Raw genomic sequence first — 19,389 nt, forward strand, 5'->3', positions numbered from 1 at the left:
TGGAAAATTTGATTTCATTCTAGTATATTATGGTTGTGTCATGTGAATGTTTTTGTATGTTTACAAACAATTGCAGAGAAAACTAGACTGAGCCAAAGAACTGAAGGTTTTAACCTTCATCGGAGAAAAAATACTGATAATCTCACTCTCTCTTCAGAAATCACACAGTGGTGATGGCTAGCTACTGGGTCAGAGCCACAGCTGTCCTGTCAGCATGTTTCTCCCACGCTCTTGACAGGGGGGCAGTGGCACAGACTTATGACATCACTAGTGATAACTTGGGCTGTCTTAAAGAGACACCACAATTATGATTGTTACAGGCACTTCTGACCAGGGAAAGGACACAAACAACAAGGGTGAGTGGAGCGGGAATCAAACCGGCAATCTACCGATTGCAGGGCAAACCACTGTCTCCACCGTCACTGTGTTGTTGCCCCAACAACACATGACATTAACAAGATCATAATACAGCAACAATCTTCAGTCAGAGGCCCCTTCAGATTTGTTACAAGACTGACCGCTACAGGAAATCCTTCCTGCCCAACATTTAATTTCTCTTTGAGATACAGTACAGACCAAAAGTTTGGACACACCTTTTAATTCAATGAGTTTCCTTTATTTTCATGACTATTGACATTGTAGATTCACACTGAAGGCATCAAAACTATGAATAACACATGTGGAAATATGCACTAAACAAAAAAGTGTAAAACAACTGAAAATAGCCCTTATATTCTAGTTTCTTCAAAGTAGCAACCTTTTGCTGTGATCATTGCTTTGCACACACTCTGCATTTTCTTGATGAGCTTCAAGAGGTTGTCACCTGAAATGGTTTTCACTTCATAGGTCAACCTGCCCTGTCAGGTTAATAAGTGGGATTTATTGCCTTATAAATAGTCATGAAAATAAAGAAAACCCATTGAATTAGAAGGTGTGTCCAAACTTATGGTCTGTACTGTACATAACGCATTTTTGAACTGAATTGAAATTCCAAAGTCAGAAATCGAGTCCAATAACAGTGACAATAAAGCTAATGCTTTATTGCATTAGAAATAATGCGATAAAGAATTATTTTTGCTTTATAACGGCTTTATTGCATTATTGCTTAACTGATTAGTTGTGCTAGCATAACTAATCTTATTAGTTATTAGTTAAAACATTATTAACTTGGTAGTTATGCTAATAACTGCTAATCATAACTGATTAGTAGTTCTGAATAAAACATAGAAAAAGGTTGTTTTGTTTAATTTCTAATTTTTAAACCATTTTCACTTTCTCACAGGTTCTTGGAACCTTGGGTGTCAGTAAATCATTGTAAAGAAAGAAAAATATAAGCAGACAAAATTTGACCTTCTTGCCTTTAGTAAGAGGTACCAACAGGACATCCAGACTGATCACAGTAACAGGAGCATCTGCTCTTACTGTGGATCACTTATGCCCTCTGGTGGCCGCTCTACACTCTCCTGCTCCTTAAAAGTTGACTTTCTGTGACACTGGTTCTAATGATTTTAAAGCAAAACTGCCTCTGCTTTAACTGTTTGCTTAGGGAACCAATAATAATAATAATAATAATAATAATAATAATAATAATAATAATAATAATAATAATAATAATAATAATAAAATTTCCTGCTAAATTGAGCAATTGTGTTCAGTTTGTACTTGGAAGTCTGATGGTCTAACTTTGAAAACAAGTCTGGAACGTCCCCTAATGTGATGACTGCTGTATAAAAAAAACCCTGTTTATTTTTAATTCTTACAGTTTGCATGTCACACACAAGATTGAACAATTTTTATGTGGGAAATTTTTTTCTCAGCACTTGAATGGATAATTCAGAAAGAGGATCAGTCTACTGGTCATTAAGGTCCAACTTCTGTTCTTAAAGGAACCCCAGAAACGTTCAGTTTGGTCAAGAGCAGCGCTTTGTTTCCCCAGTGTGCAATAAGGTTCCTACAGCAGCAGATAAGCAAAATGTATACAGTATGGGTGAGGGGCTAGTTTCATTATGTACCGTTTCTGTGTGGTTAAGTAAGCACAGTGACATGTTAAAATTAATACATTTATAATTGGCGTTCTTTGATAAAACAGCAAAATTAGCCCAGATTGGACTCAGTTTCCTCATAGATTTGATTCCAGTCTTAAATAAAATCGCCATTTTACTTACTTTATGAAGTAATACAGTGAGTGAATAAGTAATAATACTTATTACAATACACATATTGTAATAAGTATTCATTTATTTAATATAATGTAACTTTTATTCAAATGATTATATAAAGTATTTAATAACCTATGTTCACCTTCTATAAAAGGAACATTATTTGGAATTTGTTGTAAAGAGAAAAAGTAAACAATCAAAAGTATGGGGTAAGTTGGAGGGGGAAAGGAGGAAGAGAAGAATTAGGGAGAAGACAGAAGGAGACACAATGCAGCATCAATCATGTCTTTAAATGGTAAATTTAAATTAATTTTCTAGTGGCTACTACAGACTGGTCTGGATGGGGTTATGTGATTATCCTGTCCCACATCCAGCCAAAGCTGTCAGCTGGTCTGAGTTCTCATCATTATCTTGTATGGCATTTTGAAGAGATTAAATAGTTTATAATCCACTGATCATTAATGACTAAAAACAAGTTCAAAATCTAAATTCTGAATATATAAGGAATGGCTAGTGACTGGCTCTTTAAAGCTGTACTGACTCACAGGTGATTGGTGTAACTCAGCTCAGCTGCTGAAGAAACCCAGAGAGCTCTTCTGTTTGGTGTTGAACCTTCGCTGATGAAAGCCCACTGCTGCCAGTTCAGATCAGCTTAATGACTTTGTTTGACCTCTAGCATGTGGAATCAAGGTGAGTGGCGCGTGTCTGAAATCATCTGTTGACCGTCCCTCACATAAGTTGAAACTCTCTTCGCTCTGACACAGGCTGCAGTCAGGCCAGTGGTGAAACCTTGAACCACAAAGCTACATCATCAAAGGTGCATGTCTGTTGGCTTAAGTAAAAAGAGTTTTAATAGCCAAGAGAAGCAGATTATTTGTTGGGTTCATAATCTGCTCCCTCACTGTCTCTGCCACAGAAAGCACACCTTGAGATTTTCCCCTGCACCGTCTCTCAGCTGCTGGCTGCTCCTCAACTCTGCAAAGATTCCTTCACTATCTGTGACTGTGAGCTCAAACAGGTGAGCCGGTTATTTTCAGAGGGCAGGGGTCTCAAACTCTAGGCCTCGAGGGCCGCAGCCCTTCAGTTTTTAGATGTGCCACAGGTACAAAACGCTGGAATGAAATGGCTTAATTACTTCCTCCTTGTGTAGATCAGTTCTCCAGAGCCTTAATGACCTAATTATTCTGTTCAGGTGTGGTGCAGCAGAGGCACATCTAAAAGTTGCAGGACTGCGGCCCTCAAGGACTGGAGTTTGAGACCCCTGGTTTAGAAAGAAGCTGTTGTTCAACACATACTGTGGACAGTGAGCTTCAGACCGTTGTTAACCACAGGATTTAGCCACCTGTTAAAATCCCTCTTTGCAAACGTACACTGTGGAAAATGTCTGCAGTCCATTACAGACGAGGTGAACATCTACGTGTAAATGTTCACCTCTTTTCTATAGTTCTTCACTTTTAAGCTCAGTTCAGTTTTATTTATAGTGCCAATTCACACCAAATGTTGTCGGGAGGCACTTTACAAAAAAAGGTATTTCAATTCCATCATACATACATTCTAATTGCTGGACTGGTGATCAAACAGTACAGTAAGCTCAATGAATTATTCAACATAGTTTAAAAAGTTTCTGCGGAAATTCAGCAGATTACTTCCTCCTACAAACGGTCTCGGTTCAGTTGGAGTGAACTTGGGTGCGGTACGAATGATTATGTGAATGCCAAGCGGACCGCAGACCGCCCCCAACAGCTTCCAGGAGCCGGACTAGAGCGCAGGGCATTCTGGGTAAATGCAACCAAAACAAACGGACTGTCTAATGCTGGCGGAAGAAATGGCTTATGGTCATTTGCCAAAGAGAAATCATACAGCCACAAAAAATTAGATTCCACTCTGTTGGAGTTCATTCATTTTGTCTCTGTGCTCCACCAGGTCCGTTAACCAGTTTCAGGACCCGACCAGAACCCCTCAGTGTAAATTACCTTGAGAGATAATGAGATTTGGTTATATATAAAAACAGACTTTAATGCTGAAAAATGATCAAATATTACAAGTCATACATGTCATCCAAATGGAGCAGATACAGAGTTACATTCACCATCCAGCGCTGGGCCACACTGAGCTCACCTTATGGATAGAACCAAGTGAGGCAAAGACTGTAGTGAAAATTTAGCTTTTTATTTTCTGCAATTTGTACCCTCCCTAAAGGGTAGTCTGATCAGTTTGTCTGTTTACATATGACTGGCGGCAGTCATACATAAACATGGTTATGTAAGCTGCAGCATGTGTGTGTAAGCAGATAGGAGAGGATAAAAGTGATAGAGGAAATGACAGAATCCATAACAACTCCATGCTTTAGTCCACATTTTGAGAAGCAGGAATTTTACGCTCCATGTCTTCAGAGTTTTTTGTGTTGCCTCCTTCAGTGGTTCTAGTTGTTGAGCCATCACAGGTTTTCCAAAGGGTTTGGTGTGTTTGACACAGTGCAGTGTGAAAGCGAACTACACCAGCTGAAAATCTAGCAAATGCTGCAATTTTACTCCTCAATTTAACCGAGTCTACCAGACTATCAGCTGTGAAAACACCCATAAATGAATAAGAAAATTTGTATTACAGACCAGCACACATAATCTGAGGGAAAGCAAAGCTAATTAAAGAGTTTCCCTCAAATCAGTATTGTCCCAGTATCTTTTATAGGTTACAGACAACTTTCCATATTTGGTGTTGTTTAACCATCACTTATGTATGTTTAGTCTTCAAGCTGTGATTTTTACTGCCGCATTTTTCTGGCCATTTTTATGACGGTCTGACTATCCATGACCACATTTGGCATCCATCCCTTTCCTCCTGGGTCACTCCATGCATAAAGGCTCTAATCTTAGACATGTTCCTGAGATATTGAATATGAGATTCAATGTGCTATTAGATATCACAAGGGCAAATTTTAATGTTAGGCTTTTCATTTATTCTCGACAACATCTTTACATCTTAAGAAACATTTCTATAATTCTTTGTCACTTTTCATCACAGCTTTGGTACATTTCCAATAATTCTTAGGCTAAGTAGTACTTAGCCTAAGCCAAGTACTACCTCCTATCTCAGGTTTCTGTTGTTGGAGTCATCAGAGGATTTGCTCTTTTTGAGACCAATGTCCAGTACACCGTGGACGACATGACCGGTCCACCCCTGAATGTGAAGCTATGGGTTAACATGGAGGTCAGTGGTGTTAAAGAACATTTGGGGAGAAGTAAGATGGGCATGGCGATAAAAGATTGGTGATGAAAGATTGGATCTAAATCCCAATCTTTACAGGATTCTGCACGGACGACTGTAGCTTCTCCAGGAATGTATGTGAAGGTGATTGGAAGCCTGCGCAGCTACAGTGTAAGCAAACATTCTAGAGAAACAGGCTGTAAGCGCTAGCAAAATAAATACCACACTGCCATTTCTTCTCCTGATTCAACAGGAACAGAGGTCGCTACTGGCAATGAATGTCCGACGTGTAAAGGACCTGAATGAGATCAGCTCCCACATGTTGGAGGTGGTACAAGCTCATATGCAGGTTTTCAGAAAGGTATACTCTTGTGCATTTCTGCTTCTTGGGAACATCAACTTTGGCACATGGGAACCTAAATTGCATAATTAAAGAAATGTGAAATTTCTTTAAAGAGTGTAACGGTCATTGAGACTCCCCAAAGTGATTTGAACAAACTTTAGCGTAGATGTTAGAAAAATTGTAATCATGTGGTTTTGCACAGCAGCTGGGGAAATAAGGAGCTATGATGGCTGCCCCTTGGTGAAGGACATAGCAGTTTAATTCCAGCAGCAAAATAACATTGCATGTCTTAATAAAGTTTAAAGAGGATGGAAATAAAAATATCAGCCAAAAACCAGCTCTCCATGTCCTGAATGTGAACCAGGTAGGACTGCACTGCAGCACAGCTAGCTACTGCAGGAAGTCTGAAAATGTGCAATTTAACACTTTTATCTATTGTTGATCTGTGCACATTGATTTTCCAGCTGTTTGTTTTTAAACACCTGAAGATTGTTGGAGATACTGTTGCACTTGGCAATGCAACCAGAGGTTACTTTGACAGTGCGTCCCAACATGCTTGTTTGCTACCTAGAATAATAATAAGAAAAGACTGTTAAAATTTAGACTGAACATACAAGTCATACAAGCTGGCCTCACAAACCCCTTTAGGAAGTTCTTTGTTTGGTGAAACTGACACTCAGATGTCCACTGTTGAACCAGGCCAATACCTGTAACCTCTGTGTTTCCATTAGGTCTTTGATGTGAACATGAACCTCACTGTGGTGCCGCAACCTGACTGGAGCAGTGGGACGCGTCCTCGAGGCGTTTTACCAAATGGTTTGTCTACAGTCCAGGGCCAGGTCAGTGACTGCAAAGTGCAAGTTCATCCTGATCAGTTTCTGTTTATGATGTACTGTGTGTTACATTTTGACATGAAGATTTTTATTTATTTATTTTATTTTTTACATTGAGTAGTTGACATACTGAGTCAGGTCAAATGTACTTTTATTATGCCGTTTGAAAATATAATGTTCTGGGTGCATTCACAGCAGCCCTATTCAGTTCACTTAATCGAACTCTAGCTCATTTGCTTAGAAAGTCTGATTAATTTGTGGAGGTGTGAATGAGTAACTAAAATCTGAAGTGGACCACAATAGTGAACTCTGGTTCGCAGCAAGTTTGACCAATTGGTTTACAGAAAATGGTGATTGACTTGGTGTCTGGTAACTGAGCTGCCGGTGTTTCCGTGCAGGTGGTAATTTGTGCATTTAGCTGAGCAAGACATTGAATCGGCCACACTTTGTTGTTTTGGCTAATGATCCAGCGAGTTGCACATCACTGCATTGATTCTGGGCGTCAGTGACCATCTTATACACTGAAAAAGTAAAACTATCATTCAGGTTTGTTCTCTCTCTCTCAGGTGTTGCATCAAATCCAAGTGTTCTCTGTCCATAATGATGGCATCAATTTCCATGACCTGACAAGAAACCTGGACTACATTAGCATTGGAGACATTAGGTAACTGCAAACTACACTCCCAAACCCTTTTCTCTAAAACATTGTTTTTCTAGCGTCATCTTTACTGTAACCTGACATTAATGGCCATTTTAGACATTCAATGTTCTATTGAATGTCTAAAATGGAAATGATTGTATCTTGCTTTTAAATAGATGGATAGTTTGGAAAAACCTGGACTGGAGTTTGATGTGGGGAGAACTTTTACTCTGCCAGCCTGTAAATGACAAGAGATTGCCATGACTTTTTTTTTTTTTTTACTGGAGTGGGAAAAGTCTTTTGTGGCTGCAAGCAAATTTTATCTGCACCCAAATTCTTGGTAACATCATCATCTGAAGTTGATGCTGATCATCTCGTTTCTCGTTCAGATCTTCCTTGGCTTTCCTTGCAAGTGAAGGTCACATCTTTTCCACCATTGATAAGCATCATTTCAAGGCAGTATAACTTCAGCTGCCTCTGGGGAAAAAAAACGACAACATAAAAACTAGTCCTGGACCACGTGTGGGACAAAGCTTGATTTATTTATTTTGTTAAACTGAATTGCAATCAATTTTCTTGTAAATGACTTTTAGATTGAAGTGGGGTTTTTTGTCTTGTATTATGTATGCACCATTCCCATCTGAACTCACCTTTTTTTCTTTTTATTTTGACTAATCAATTATTTAACATCAAATCAAACGGAGAGCACCTTGTTAGCGCTGTCAGGATCAACTTATCCTCCGACTTGTTTGGCCACAAATGTGTCGACGCTGCAGCTCAGCAGTGCTGTGAGATTCCTAGTGAATGAACTACATTCTGAATTGTCAATTTTGTTGATTGAGCAACTTAATAAAGGAGCAATCAGGATCTACCTGCTTTAATATTTTCTTTTTGCCTCATTTAACCATGAGTCCTTACCTGAGCCACCCCTTTGTGTCTTCACCATCTTCTTCTTTGTTGGAACTATTTTTGCTCCATTTTGGAACTGTCTGATAAAATCGGAGGAAATTGTCTCGACTGGAGCGGAACAGTGACTCTCCCTGTAATAGACAGTGACAGGGCTGTGAACTGCAGGTGAAGACTGACTTCAAAAGAACTAACAAAAAAGAGAAAACAGTGGAATCAATGTCTCTTTTTACTATTTTCTATTTTTAGACCCGTTCTTCTTTCACAGCCGGCGCCATCATCAAATATCCAAGAAACGCAGAGTGACGAGACCAAAATGGATATGACTGTTATTAGGATTCATCTGTGCTTGATATTTGTCTATTAACATATAATCTACAGTATAGCTCTCTGTTGGCTGTGTGTGAAACAACGAGGAGGAGGTTTAGTCTGTCCCTGGAGAAATCTCCTGCTGAGTTTACCTTCCTTTTATGTCTCCACTCTAGTCTGAATGCTGACAATGCTGCTGTCTATGCCACGAAAAGCCCTTAAGAGTGTTAATTAATCAACTTTATTTTATTTCTAAGCAAACTGGTTGTGATAGCACATGCTAAATGTCTTTTTTCCCCTTTCTCTCCCACGTTGATGAAACTGTCCTGTGAAGATCTACTTCCTGTCCTGGCTTGTGACAGCTCCAGTGTTTGAAAGATCTCAGCTCATCTGCAGCATTTCACTGCTAGATTTTCCTTTGGCTACCATTCGGTGTGTTCAAATGTTTACATACACCCAACATGGCTATTTACAGTATATTGATCATGGTAAATTTGGGCTTTTAAAGATTTAAAGACAAAATGTTCAAAATCATACATAGAGATGGTGAACGAGTTTTTTCTAAGGATTTGGTCTGTTTCAATTCAAATAACTTTATTTGCACCTGAGGGGCAATTTAAGAACATCGACACAGTGCAGTGTGAAAGTGAACCGTGCCAGCTGAAAATGGAACAAATGTTGCAATTTTGGTTCCCAACTGACCCAAGTCTACTGGACTATCAGGTGTGAAAACAGCCTTACACTGAATGCCAGGCTGTAATGATTTTTCCTAAACCAAAACTTTGCTGAAGGTTTTTGTTCTTGCTCATTTAAATTGAGTTCAGACAGAATTATACCAGAATCCTGGTGATGCAAATAAAACGGATAAGAGTTTTTTTCTGATTTATAACCAAATATTAGTGTGTGTGTGTATCCCACAGTACGTTTAAACTGGTGCACCAAAATCACATTTCTGAGATTAATGCATCATTATTATTACAACCTGGGAAAAAAATCAATTCAAGTGTCTCATTAAAGGTCCAGAATTAATAATAGATTTTATTTATAATTTTCTGTTTATCTTTAGATCTCAAAGGGCAGGAAACAGGAGCAAAACAAGCAATTATAATGGATAAAAATGATTAAGTAAACAAATAGATACATAAATAAAAGAGATTAAAACCAATATCTAAGAAAATGTACAAAAAGTTTTGGTAAAAAATGTCTTGACGACATTTCGATCGTTTTTCTGGTTCCCCCAGAGTGTCAGGTAGGGCATTCCATAGCCGTGGAGCGACAGCGGAGAAGACCCTGCCCCCCATGGTCCTCAGTTTGGAGAAGGTTTGAATGGGTGAGTGAACGAGTTATGCTTTGTGGGTTTAACTTGAGATAGTTGGGGACATTTCTGTAGACGCATTGAGGAGGAAAGTCTTGAATTCAGTCCTGGTGGAAATGGGAAGCCAGTGGAGAGAGTGGAGGATGGAAGTGATGTGGTCATCTTTGCTCACTCTGATCAGGATCTGAGGTGCAGAGATTTGGAACCTCTGCAGACTCTTACTATGAGAAGTGTCGTCCAGTCTGGAGGAGACAGAGCCATGGACCCGTTTAGTACCATGGCCATGATGGGTGGTGTAAGCAAAGCTGTACTGCAGCACAATGTCCTCTGCCTGATCAGGCTGCATCTCAAACTCAGTGCAGAGGAATGCATGTGTTGCAAGTATTGTTGTTTATCCACCAGGGGGCAACATGTGAACTGGAATCCATAAACTTTCCTTCCATGACTGGGTGGGTCACACACACGCGCACGCACGCACACATGCCACATCCTTTTTTTTCCAACTTGTGTTAATCTGTTTTTAACTGTAGGAATATGTCACTACGAGTCTGTGTGCAGTGAATCCAAGCTGCGTATCTGTTTGGAAATCATTTTATTTCTACAATGCATAGAGAGTTCAGCTGCTTTTTAACTGATTCCTCTAGTTACAAGTCAAGTATGGAGGCTGGGATCTTTTCCATTCATGCCGTGTGTGTGTGTGTATTCGTGCACGTGTAATGAAGGAAACATTACACGTGTTCTACCTTTAGGGGTCTCTCGAGCTCTTTCCAGACCCTGCTGTGTAGCCAGTACTATTAAATGGCACCTCGTTAATCAAATCTGCATGAGTGCGCTCATGTTGCCATGGCAATAATTATCAGAGCTGCCTAATTAACTTTCTCAATTGCTTAATGATATACGACCCTCTGAACTCCATCGTTTCCCTCCCCCCCTTCTAATCCAAGTTGTGTTTTTATTCTCCTTGTTTCTCTCCGCGGCGTTAACCCGTTAACCCGTTAACCCGTGACCACCGACATAATAGAAGCAACTCTGAAATTAAATTCAGCACCACATCATTTCCTGTCGGCCCACGCCTGTTCTCTTCGCCTTCCCGGAGCTGGAACCGAACCGGTGCGCTGCTGTGAATGCCAAACTCGGTGTGTCTCGGCGTGTGTCTGGGCCTGTACGGCATCATGTGTGACTCGCGCGCGCCGCCTCTCGCCGTGACCTCGCGTGACAGCTGACTGAAGGTTGGGAGCAGCGTCCCTGTCGTCCCTGATCAGCCAGGCGAGACCATCCGAGACGCGGCGGAGACAGGGGAGGGGTACCTGGTGACACCCACCCTGCCGTCTTCTGTCACAGCTGGCTCCGGTGAGCAGCCTCCTGTCAGCTGGCAGCGCCTTCGCCATGTCGCGTCCACACCGGTCCAAGTTTGTCTCCGTTCACTTGTCATACTTTGCAGCTGAGATAGAGAGAGGACCGGTGTTCAGATTTGGACCTCTGTGCCCCAAAATATCCTTATGTTCTCGGCGTTCACAGGATCTAAGATGATACAGTTTGGTTATTGTTTTCCTCTTTATGTCTGACATGTTTTCAGGGGAAAATATGGTCATAATAGAGGAGCTCTCATAAACGTTGTGCCTGTTTCCTGCATTTCTATCTTTACCTGTGCAATTTGCCAAGACGGCTTCTCGTTTCTGCAGTTAGCTTCTAAAAATGTTCGAGATTTAAGAGCTCTCCTGATGAGTTAATGTGAAGCCACCACTTGATAGTATTTATTCAAACTGCATACAGCACCCTTATTTCGGATATACAGTTGAAACCAGAAGCTTACATAGACTTAATAAAAGACATACACCTTTTTTTCTCTCTCTGAAGTTAATTCAGACCAAACTGTCTCAGTTAGGATTACTATGGTTATTTCTTTTAGCTAAAGGTCACAATAATGAGAGAAATATTTATTAAATTCTCCGAAATCATAAGCTTCCATGCATTTCCTCAGTATTTAGTAGCATTACCTGTGAACGGTTTGATTTGGGTTCCTCATAATTCTTTTCTGGAGTTCTGGTCCATTCCTCCTGTATAACGCTTTATCAAGTCTAGAGGACCTGATAGAGCAAACTAAATGTTTGCTCTAGTTAGAAAGCAAATGGTGTAACTAAACTAACATTTAGTTATACAGCTAAATATTTAGTTTAGAAACTAAATATTTAGTTTCTAAACTTTATGAAATATATTCATAAAGTCAAATATTTGACTTTATGAATATTCTAACTAAATATTTGGTTAGAAAGCTAACTAAATATTTGACTTTCTAACTAAATATTTAGTTTGCAAACTAAATATTTACCTTTCTAACTAAACATGTAGCTTTCTAACTAAATATTTAGCTTGTGAACTAAATATTTAGCTTGTGAACTAAATATTTAGGTTGGAACTCTGACATTTATAAATTATGGAAGCCCATTTCCGCCACTCTGTTAAAAAACACTACTATCTCATTATAATGAGATAATTTATTTTTGTTTTTTAACAGAGTGGCAGAAATGCGCTTCCATAGTTTGGTGAGTCCATGGCAAAAAAAAAAAAAGGAAAATGAAAATAACCTATGTCAAGATTTTCCTTTTTTAAAATTTATTTATTTTTTTATTTAATCATAATTTAATCACCATCTGAAAACATGGCTTGGATTTATGGGGATGAAGTTCATAAGTTTTCATTTTGTACTTCTTCCTACTCCTTATCAAGCATGTAAAGATTACTGAATTCCAGGCGATCGGTTGTGTTTGTCTCATTGAGCACGCTGCACGACTGAGACGCTTCCCTCCAGCCTGAGCTGTGGGATCAGTGCCGGGTCAGCAGACCACAAGGCCTGGAAGAGTTTGTGGGATCAACTCTCTGCAACCACCATCAGGAAGTTTTAAAGGACTGGGTCGAATCAAGTGCTGGCAAGAAACGTTCCATTAGTTACAGCCAATGTCTGCCATATGTCTGGAACCGCCTGCTGAAACTGTGCGATGCAATTCCTCCTTTTCTTTTTTATATCCCTCCTAACGTAATCTCTCACGAAAAGCCGTACCTCTCCATATACGGCTCTTTTCCAGAGAGAAGTCGCACCCTTGTTTTAATTGTCAGAGCTTTTGTTGCTTTGAAGGCAGCGAAGAAAAGTGTCAGGGGAAAGATTATCTGTGTACCACCTCTGCACTGCATCACTGTGTTTTTTCCCTCTTGTGAGTGGATTTCATGGTTGAGAGTGGAGCTTGAAATAGGATTAACAGTAGGTGTCAGGTAGTGCTAGCTAAACCTCTTTATGTCAGGTGTGGCGGAGAGAAATCTGTCACTGCGTCTGGCTGAACCCTTTCACCACTGAACATCGCTGGAGGGGAAATCTTTAAATATTACTGAAACTGTATTTGTATTCATCTAAAGCCTGCAAGGCAGGAACAACACAATGGTGTGGTTTCTACTTATTAAAGGAATTAAAAATGTGTGTGTGTGTGTGTGTGTGTGCCCTGCAGTATTAGAGAGCCTTAGCACACACTGCCAGAATGTGAACAAAATCCAAACCTTTTGTCTTCCTGAGATAAATGAATAATCCCAGAATATTTAGGTAGTTTTGTGTCTGACGGACGCTGGGAGGGTCCAGGAGAATGAGTTCCTACGGTGACCATGAGCACGGTATGGGGTTGCTATGCCCGACCGATTGTTTCCAGAGCTTGCTCAGCTCTGTGTGTGCAGAACTCAATGTCTGCGTGTTACATAAAAAAATTCATTTTTTATGTAAGTGAGTTGGTTGGAAATACTTGGCAGGGCCGAAGGGACAATGATTGGAAAAAAAAACAAGTTTCTCACGAAACAAAGTTTGTATTTTATAAGTGACTTTCCAGCACTAGTTTATAGCCTCATCCAAAGTACAGAGTCTCTCCTGCAAGTAGATACACTAATTGTTTAAGTTTGTAAAAAGCCAAACATTTACAGAGTAAAAACTGAAGCCTAGTCGCTGTAAGCATTCCACTCATTCATCTTCTAATCACCTTGATCAGCTTCCATGTTGCAGCATTATGAAGGCGTTCCCATAGCATCATCCTTCCAGTCCTGTGTTTCCTTGTGTGGATGTTGTGCCCAGGTGATGGGGACGTAGCGTTGTTCAGTTCAAATGTAATCTGATCTGACCAGAGCACCGTCTTTCACAGGTTTCTGTGTCTCCTGTGTGGCTCACTGCAAACTTTACACTGGACCTTTTCTGATTTTTACCAACAATGACTGTTCTTCTTCCATAATGACCCGTTTTTTTAAGTGCCCCCTCATACTCAGGCGTACTTCACTCTGCAGAGTGTCTCAATGTCGAACTGGAAACTAGGCAGGGGGAGCAGTGTTCTCATCAAACTGTTCTGGATGAGACACAGAGCTGATAAGGTTGACAGTCAACACAACCCATCAGTCAGACTGACACTCTGTTCTGCACTAACAGGTGCGTGGTGGCTGACCTGGTGGAGAAGATCAGGGCTAGGCATCCCAGCTAGCTCATCTAACTGGCATTCATTTGGATTATGGGAAATGAAGGAATTTGACATAAAAAATGCAGGCAATCAGTACATTTGACTATGAAATCCTGACCGCAGACTGTGTGTGGAGTCTGCTACACACAGCATCCCCCGAGTATGTGGGAGATTTAAGAGCGGTCCTGTCCAGAGACTTGTCCACCTGAACTGGATCTCTGCAGCGCCTCCAGTACCACGAGGCTCCTGTCTGCTTCTCTGATTAATGCTCTCCTTGCCAGTTTAGCTGGACACCCATGGCTTGGTAGGCCTGCAGGTGGTTTATTCTTTCTCTATGTTCAGATGATGAATGTCTCCTGATTGGTCTGCTGTGTTCCTTGGTCTTCATGATGCTGGTTGTTCTCTAGAGAACATCTGAGCCCAGAAACAGAACAGCAGCAGTTAGACTCACATTCAATTACAGACAGGCGGGTTCCGTTTACAACTAAGGTAATTTTTTAGGGCAATGCAATTTTTAGGAGGCTGTATACAAAGGGGGCTGAGTATAATGTATACACCATATAGATTTCAACCCATAAAAAATTTAAGTAATCTGCCAGTTTGTTCCACCTGGATCGTCCTCTAAGTTAATTCATCCTGGCAAAGATTCCACAATGTTGCGGAGATGTTCAGCTAAGATTTAAGCTCATTTTGAGACGACAACACCACCGTTGTGGTGAACATCCATGATGAGAATCTCCTGCTCCTCCACATCCCAAACCGTGTCTGTTGGGTTCAGTCTGATAACTGGAGGATTCTCGGAGGACAGTGAAATTTTATCACATGACCAAATTTATTCATCTGTGATGAAAAACGGATTCACTGCAATTGCAAAATTGTGCTTTTTCCACATTAGCAGAATATCTATCTAGTTATGTGCTCATTTCTAATGGAAACAGCTACTGCTGCTGGTCCATCTCCATCTCTGCAGGATGAAAGTTCCTCTGATTGGTTTATTTTGGATGAACCTGTCATCCAAATGTTGCTTCATGTTCATGGCAGAATATTTACAGTCTTTACAGTAACTGGGGTAACCTGCTGTTATTGGCAGGGATCTGGTTACAGCACTTTAATGGTCTTCTCATGTTCAGCCTCATTGTTTCAGGGTGGCGTGGAAACACCAGGAGAAGGCCGATTCTCGGGGTTTTGATTGAATCGAGTGACACAGGTGAGCCAAAGTGTGGGTGCAGCTTCGCCTCATTATGAGCACATCCCAGCGTTCCGATCAGGGCCGGCTCTGGCAGCAGAACCATTTTACTCAACAATTGAAAGCCTCAGGGTTACCCCAGGTAGAGGGTGGGGAAAAACCCTCCTCTGGTAAACACATCAATAATTCTGCAGGTTGACTGACTGGCTCAGTGGAAAAGCCAGGAAAACGAAGGAAGGGAGACCTGTGGAGAAGAGGCAATTAGTTTTCACATCCAGTCTTGGAATATTCAGCGATATGATTGAGCCGCTGTTGGTGATCCAACAAACTGAAGTCAGTGCAATGAGGCAAAAAAAGTATATATTTAGCTGTTCTACTTTATCATAAGTGATTAATTTTAGATTCTATTTTGAAAATTGAAAGAAAACTTTATTTTTTGTCTTTATTTATTTAATCCTGAAGCTCCACTTACTTCATTTTCCTGCCCTGATCCACCTGGAAGGTGAAAGCTGCAAGTGGGAGAAGCTAGCCTATCTCGGCTGCAGAAGGAATTGTGTCCTGTAACAAGTTGCCGTGTCATGCTGTGTTGAAACGATCTCAAAACAAGACGCCGCGGTTTGTGTCACAACAAGTCTCCGTTCCTAAATGGCAAAGTAGGTCATGTTACTCTGACAAACCCACGCAAATCTTTTCAGAGCCTGCTAGCTCTGTGGACATTTGGGAGTTTTTGTGGTTGTGTGAGGACTGTATGAGCAGTCAGTGTTTTACTTCCAGTGGATAGCTTTCTGTGTGGAAATGGATGTCTATTGTCTTGAAATTGCAAGTGTGTAAATTTTATAAACAATATGTTTTTGCCAGGAAGAGCCAGGAGGAGGGTCATAGCGCTGTCAATCACACTTGTTTACTTGCTGCTTAATCCTTCCCCCTTGCTTTCAGCTGCTTAGCATGGCCGCCGATGACAGTGGATAAACAGTTTTCCTGGAATGGTAAGTTGTTGAGTCTCCTTTAGCAGCACTTACTTTCTTTAAACATGACCAAACTAATCTTCTATTAAACATATATATATATATATATATATAAAGTTGTCTTTTCAGAAAAGAGTAACATTTTCAGCTCTGAACAAGTTTTATTCAGCTGGACTGAGGGCGAAGCGGCTCTTTGGTTTGTAAAAGTTGCAGACCTCTGATTTAGGGGTATCAGAGTGAGTACACACAACGTATCTTTCCCATAAAAAATTATTATTGTTATTGTTATTTTTCATTTTTCTTCCACTTTATTTGAAGCTCCACTCTTTGTAGGCCTGTCACACAAAATCTCAATAAAAGTTTGTAGATGTATCATGAGAAAAACTATGAAAGAGTTCATGGAGTGAAAACCTCAATAATTTGAGCAGAAAAGGACACATTCCTGCTCGAGCGGACACGGTTTTCCCGACACGTCCACTCCCGTGGTTGCTCCTCTCCGTAAGTCCCTGTTTGTGTCCGGCCTTGTTTGTGTGTATGGGTGTGTGCGTGTGTGTGTGTGACTCACGTCGGTCGTGTTTGCGCTGCGGCTGTGCATCACCTACTCGTGATGACGAGGGCTTTGCTGTAAGCCGCAGATGAACACCCAATATCCACCCTGCTGGCACAGGATCACTGTTTTCATTCCATATTGTAGGAGTCACACCACATTCCTCTTACAACTCCTCTGCAGCACATAAAACTCTTCTGTGAAAAACCGCAGGACCATGTGTTTTGAGTTTTCCCTCTGTTTGTTCCCATTTACAGCATCTCTGCCTCTTTTCTTCTGATCTGTCTCTCCCTCACGCAGACACACACACACACGCACACACACACACCTCTCTCCTCTTCTTGTTGATAGGCCCATTTAGTCCTCGTGAAAGCATTCCATTTAGGTGCATTTGAGGTTATGGTTGTCACTGACAACCGGCTGTCAGAGAGCGCTCTATCTTGCGTTGGGGCTTTCCGGAGAGCGATACAACACAGAGCAGCCATTGATGGAGCCTGCTTTGTGGACACAGAGCCACCAAAGGCAATGGGGTGTGACAAAGACAGCGGAGGGAGCTAACGTCTTTGACCTGACCATATTAAATCACATGGTTTGATGATTTGTATTTGGAGAACAGAAGAATCAGTCTCATCCAGTATATGTCAAGTCAGGTTCAAACTGCGAGCTCCTTTTAAGACTGGAATAAAACACTTCAGCCCCTGAAATGCCTCCAATCTGGTAAAGATTGACAAAACGTCACTCTGTCGGTTAAGACGTCAAAAATGCTGAAGACCGAACTGAACCAATGGGAATCATGGAGCTAAGTAGCTGCCAGGCACTGCCGATCAAACTCATCGATTAACCGATCGTCACTAAAAGCACAGCTTTCAGGTTAACACAATATCATAGTGAACCAACTGGTCATGAAGTGTGTGAAGATGTGACGGACACTCTGATACTTATCTGGCATGAATCTGGCCTAAAGAACAGGGACTTCTTTGTGTCAACAATGAACTTCTTATTATTGTATATAAAACAGCTCAGACAGTTCAGTTCTGAGCTGAGACGGTCTAGTTCATTTATGATGCTCCATCTCACAACACGTCATCTTAAGGTACTTTTAAAAAAGGCAATTCAGTCCAATCATCCAGACAGATTATAAGTCAATACTTGGAACACCTGGTTAAACAATGCAGTACATTTCTGTAAAACTTGAGTAGAGATTGCAGTTAGTATGGTACATGTTGGAAATGAAAATGCTAATAGCTTGTCAGGATCCTAAGTAAGGATATTTGTCCAAAACCCGCAGTGCTATGGTTCACTGCTCTCTGTCAAGCATGGTGGAGGAGAGTTCATAATTTAGGTGTCTTGCACAAAAGTGACCCAATTTCTGTCAAACAACTGGCCTAAACTGTGTGATGAACTGATTCGGCAATGTTTAATGTCTGTAAGTCTTCAATGGTGCAGCCATGTTTGGAATATTAAAAAAAAAAAGCTACGTCCTTCCTTAGCTTAGAATGTAAGTGGAGGAAATTTGGCTTTAAACTCATTCACCTGCCAGTCCCTCCAGGACACGGCAATGTTGTTTCTGTGATTGCTGCGGACTAAACTCACTAATTTTATGGCACCTTTTTCAAAACGTTGCAGAGTTGTAATTTGTTTTTAAGCTTTATTTTTGCCTTAATACGGTCTTACAAAAATAAGTTTAAATTGCTGCACAGAACCTTTACAAAAAAGACAGGATTTTAACATAGTTCATATTTGAAGAACAAGTAACATTTTCAAGCACCTTCATGAAACAGCACCTTAGTACACATCAAATCATGTCCTGAGAGGTCAAAGTGCAAAAGGAGAATATTGGTCATTTGAGTTAACATGAACTGTTTATACTGCTGAATCAAATCCTACATTATTTTTGAAGAAAAAAAAAAGAGCAAATGTTACCATTTGTCATTACATGTGAATTCATCTGGCAGGTTCAAAAGATGTAATTTGACAGGAAGTTACCATCTCAGTGCAGATGGTAACGATAATGAATCACCACGACCTCCAGTTGCAGCAGATCAGGGCATGCTTAAAACACTTGGCGGTAGAGCTGGTGACCCATGAAGTCCTCCACGGATCCGTCTGGGCTTCCTTTCTTGACCTTGGGAACCTTTCATGTCTGATCAGTACATTACTGAGTGTTATGTACTAACCACTAACCAGAAGATCCTTTAAAACTCAGTACAGTTTATCCATGGTCCCACTGTCTTCTTTGCATGGTTGCACAGTTCTATGGCATCACAACATGATTCAGACAGATGTCATGTGTGGCTTAGAATAGAATAGAATAGAATAGAATAGAAATATTTTATTCATCCCAGCAGGGAAATTACTTTGCAGTTACAGCATAGAGACATAGAGGTAGTTAAATGAATTGGTGAGTCTCTGAATGTCCTCTGTGGTGGATAATCACGAAACACGACTGAAGAAACCGCTCCATTCCTTCTGGGTGCTGAGCTGTTGTTTATCAGAAAGACAGG

At 40.7% G+C, this 19,389-nt stretch overlaps 1 protein-coding gene across 2 annotated transcripts; it reads left to right on the plus strand.

Moving 5' to 3' along the window:
* The first annotated feature begins 2,735 nt into the window (after nt 1-2,735).
* LOC102230232 (replication protein A 32 kDa subunit-like) lies at nt 2,736-8,778 on the plus strand. 2 transcript variants are annotated; one of them, XM_023345375.1, is made up of 9 exons: nt 2,736-2,849; nt 2,924-2,976; nt 3,076-3,177; nt 5,253-5,366; nt 5,463-5,534; nt 5,617-5,724; nt 6,438-6,545; nt 7,106-7,203; nt 8,729-8,778. In XM_023345375.1, exons 1-9 carry the CDS (start codon nt 2,837-2,839, stop codon nt 8,751-8,753), a joined length of 693 nt encoding a protein of 230 aa, XP_023201143.1. In that variant the 5' UTR covers nt 2,736-2,836; the 3' UTR covers nt 8,754-8,778. The 2 variants fall into 2 exon arrangements, with proteins under 2 accessions (XP_023201143.1, XP_005814032.1); XM_005813975.2 differs by lacking the exon at nt 8,729-8,778 and adding an exon at nt 7,569-7,954.
* Nucleotides 8,779-19,389: the final 10,611 nt, after the last annotated feature.

This window comes from Xiphophorus maculatus, chromosome 13, assembly GCF_002775205.1.
Source record: "Xiphophorus maculatus strain JP 163 A chromosome 13, X_maculatus-5.0-male, whole genome shotgun sequence".
NCBI classification, from domain to species: Eukaryota; Metazoa; Chordata; class Actinopteri; order Cyprinodontiformes; family Poeciliidae; genus Xiphophorus; species Xiphophorus maculatus.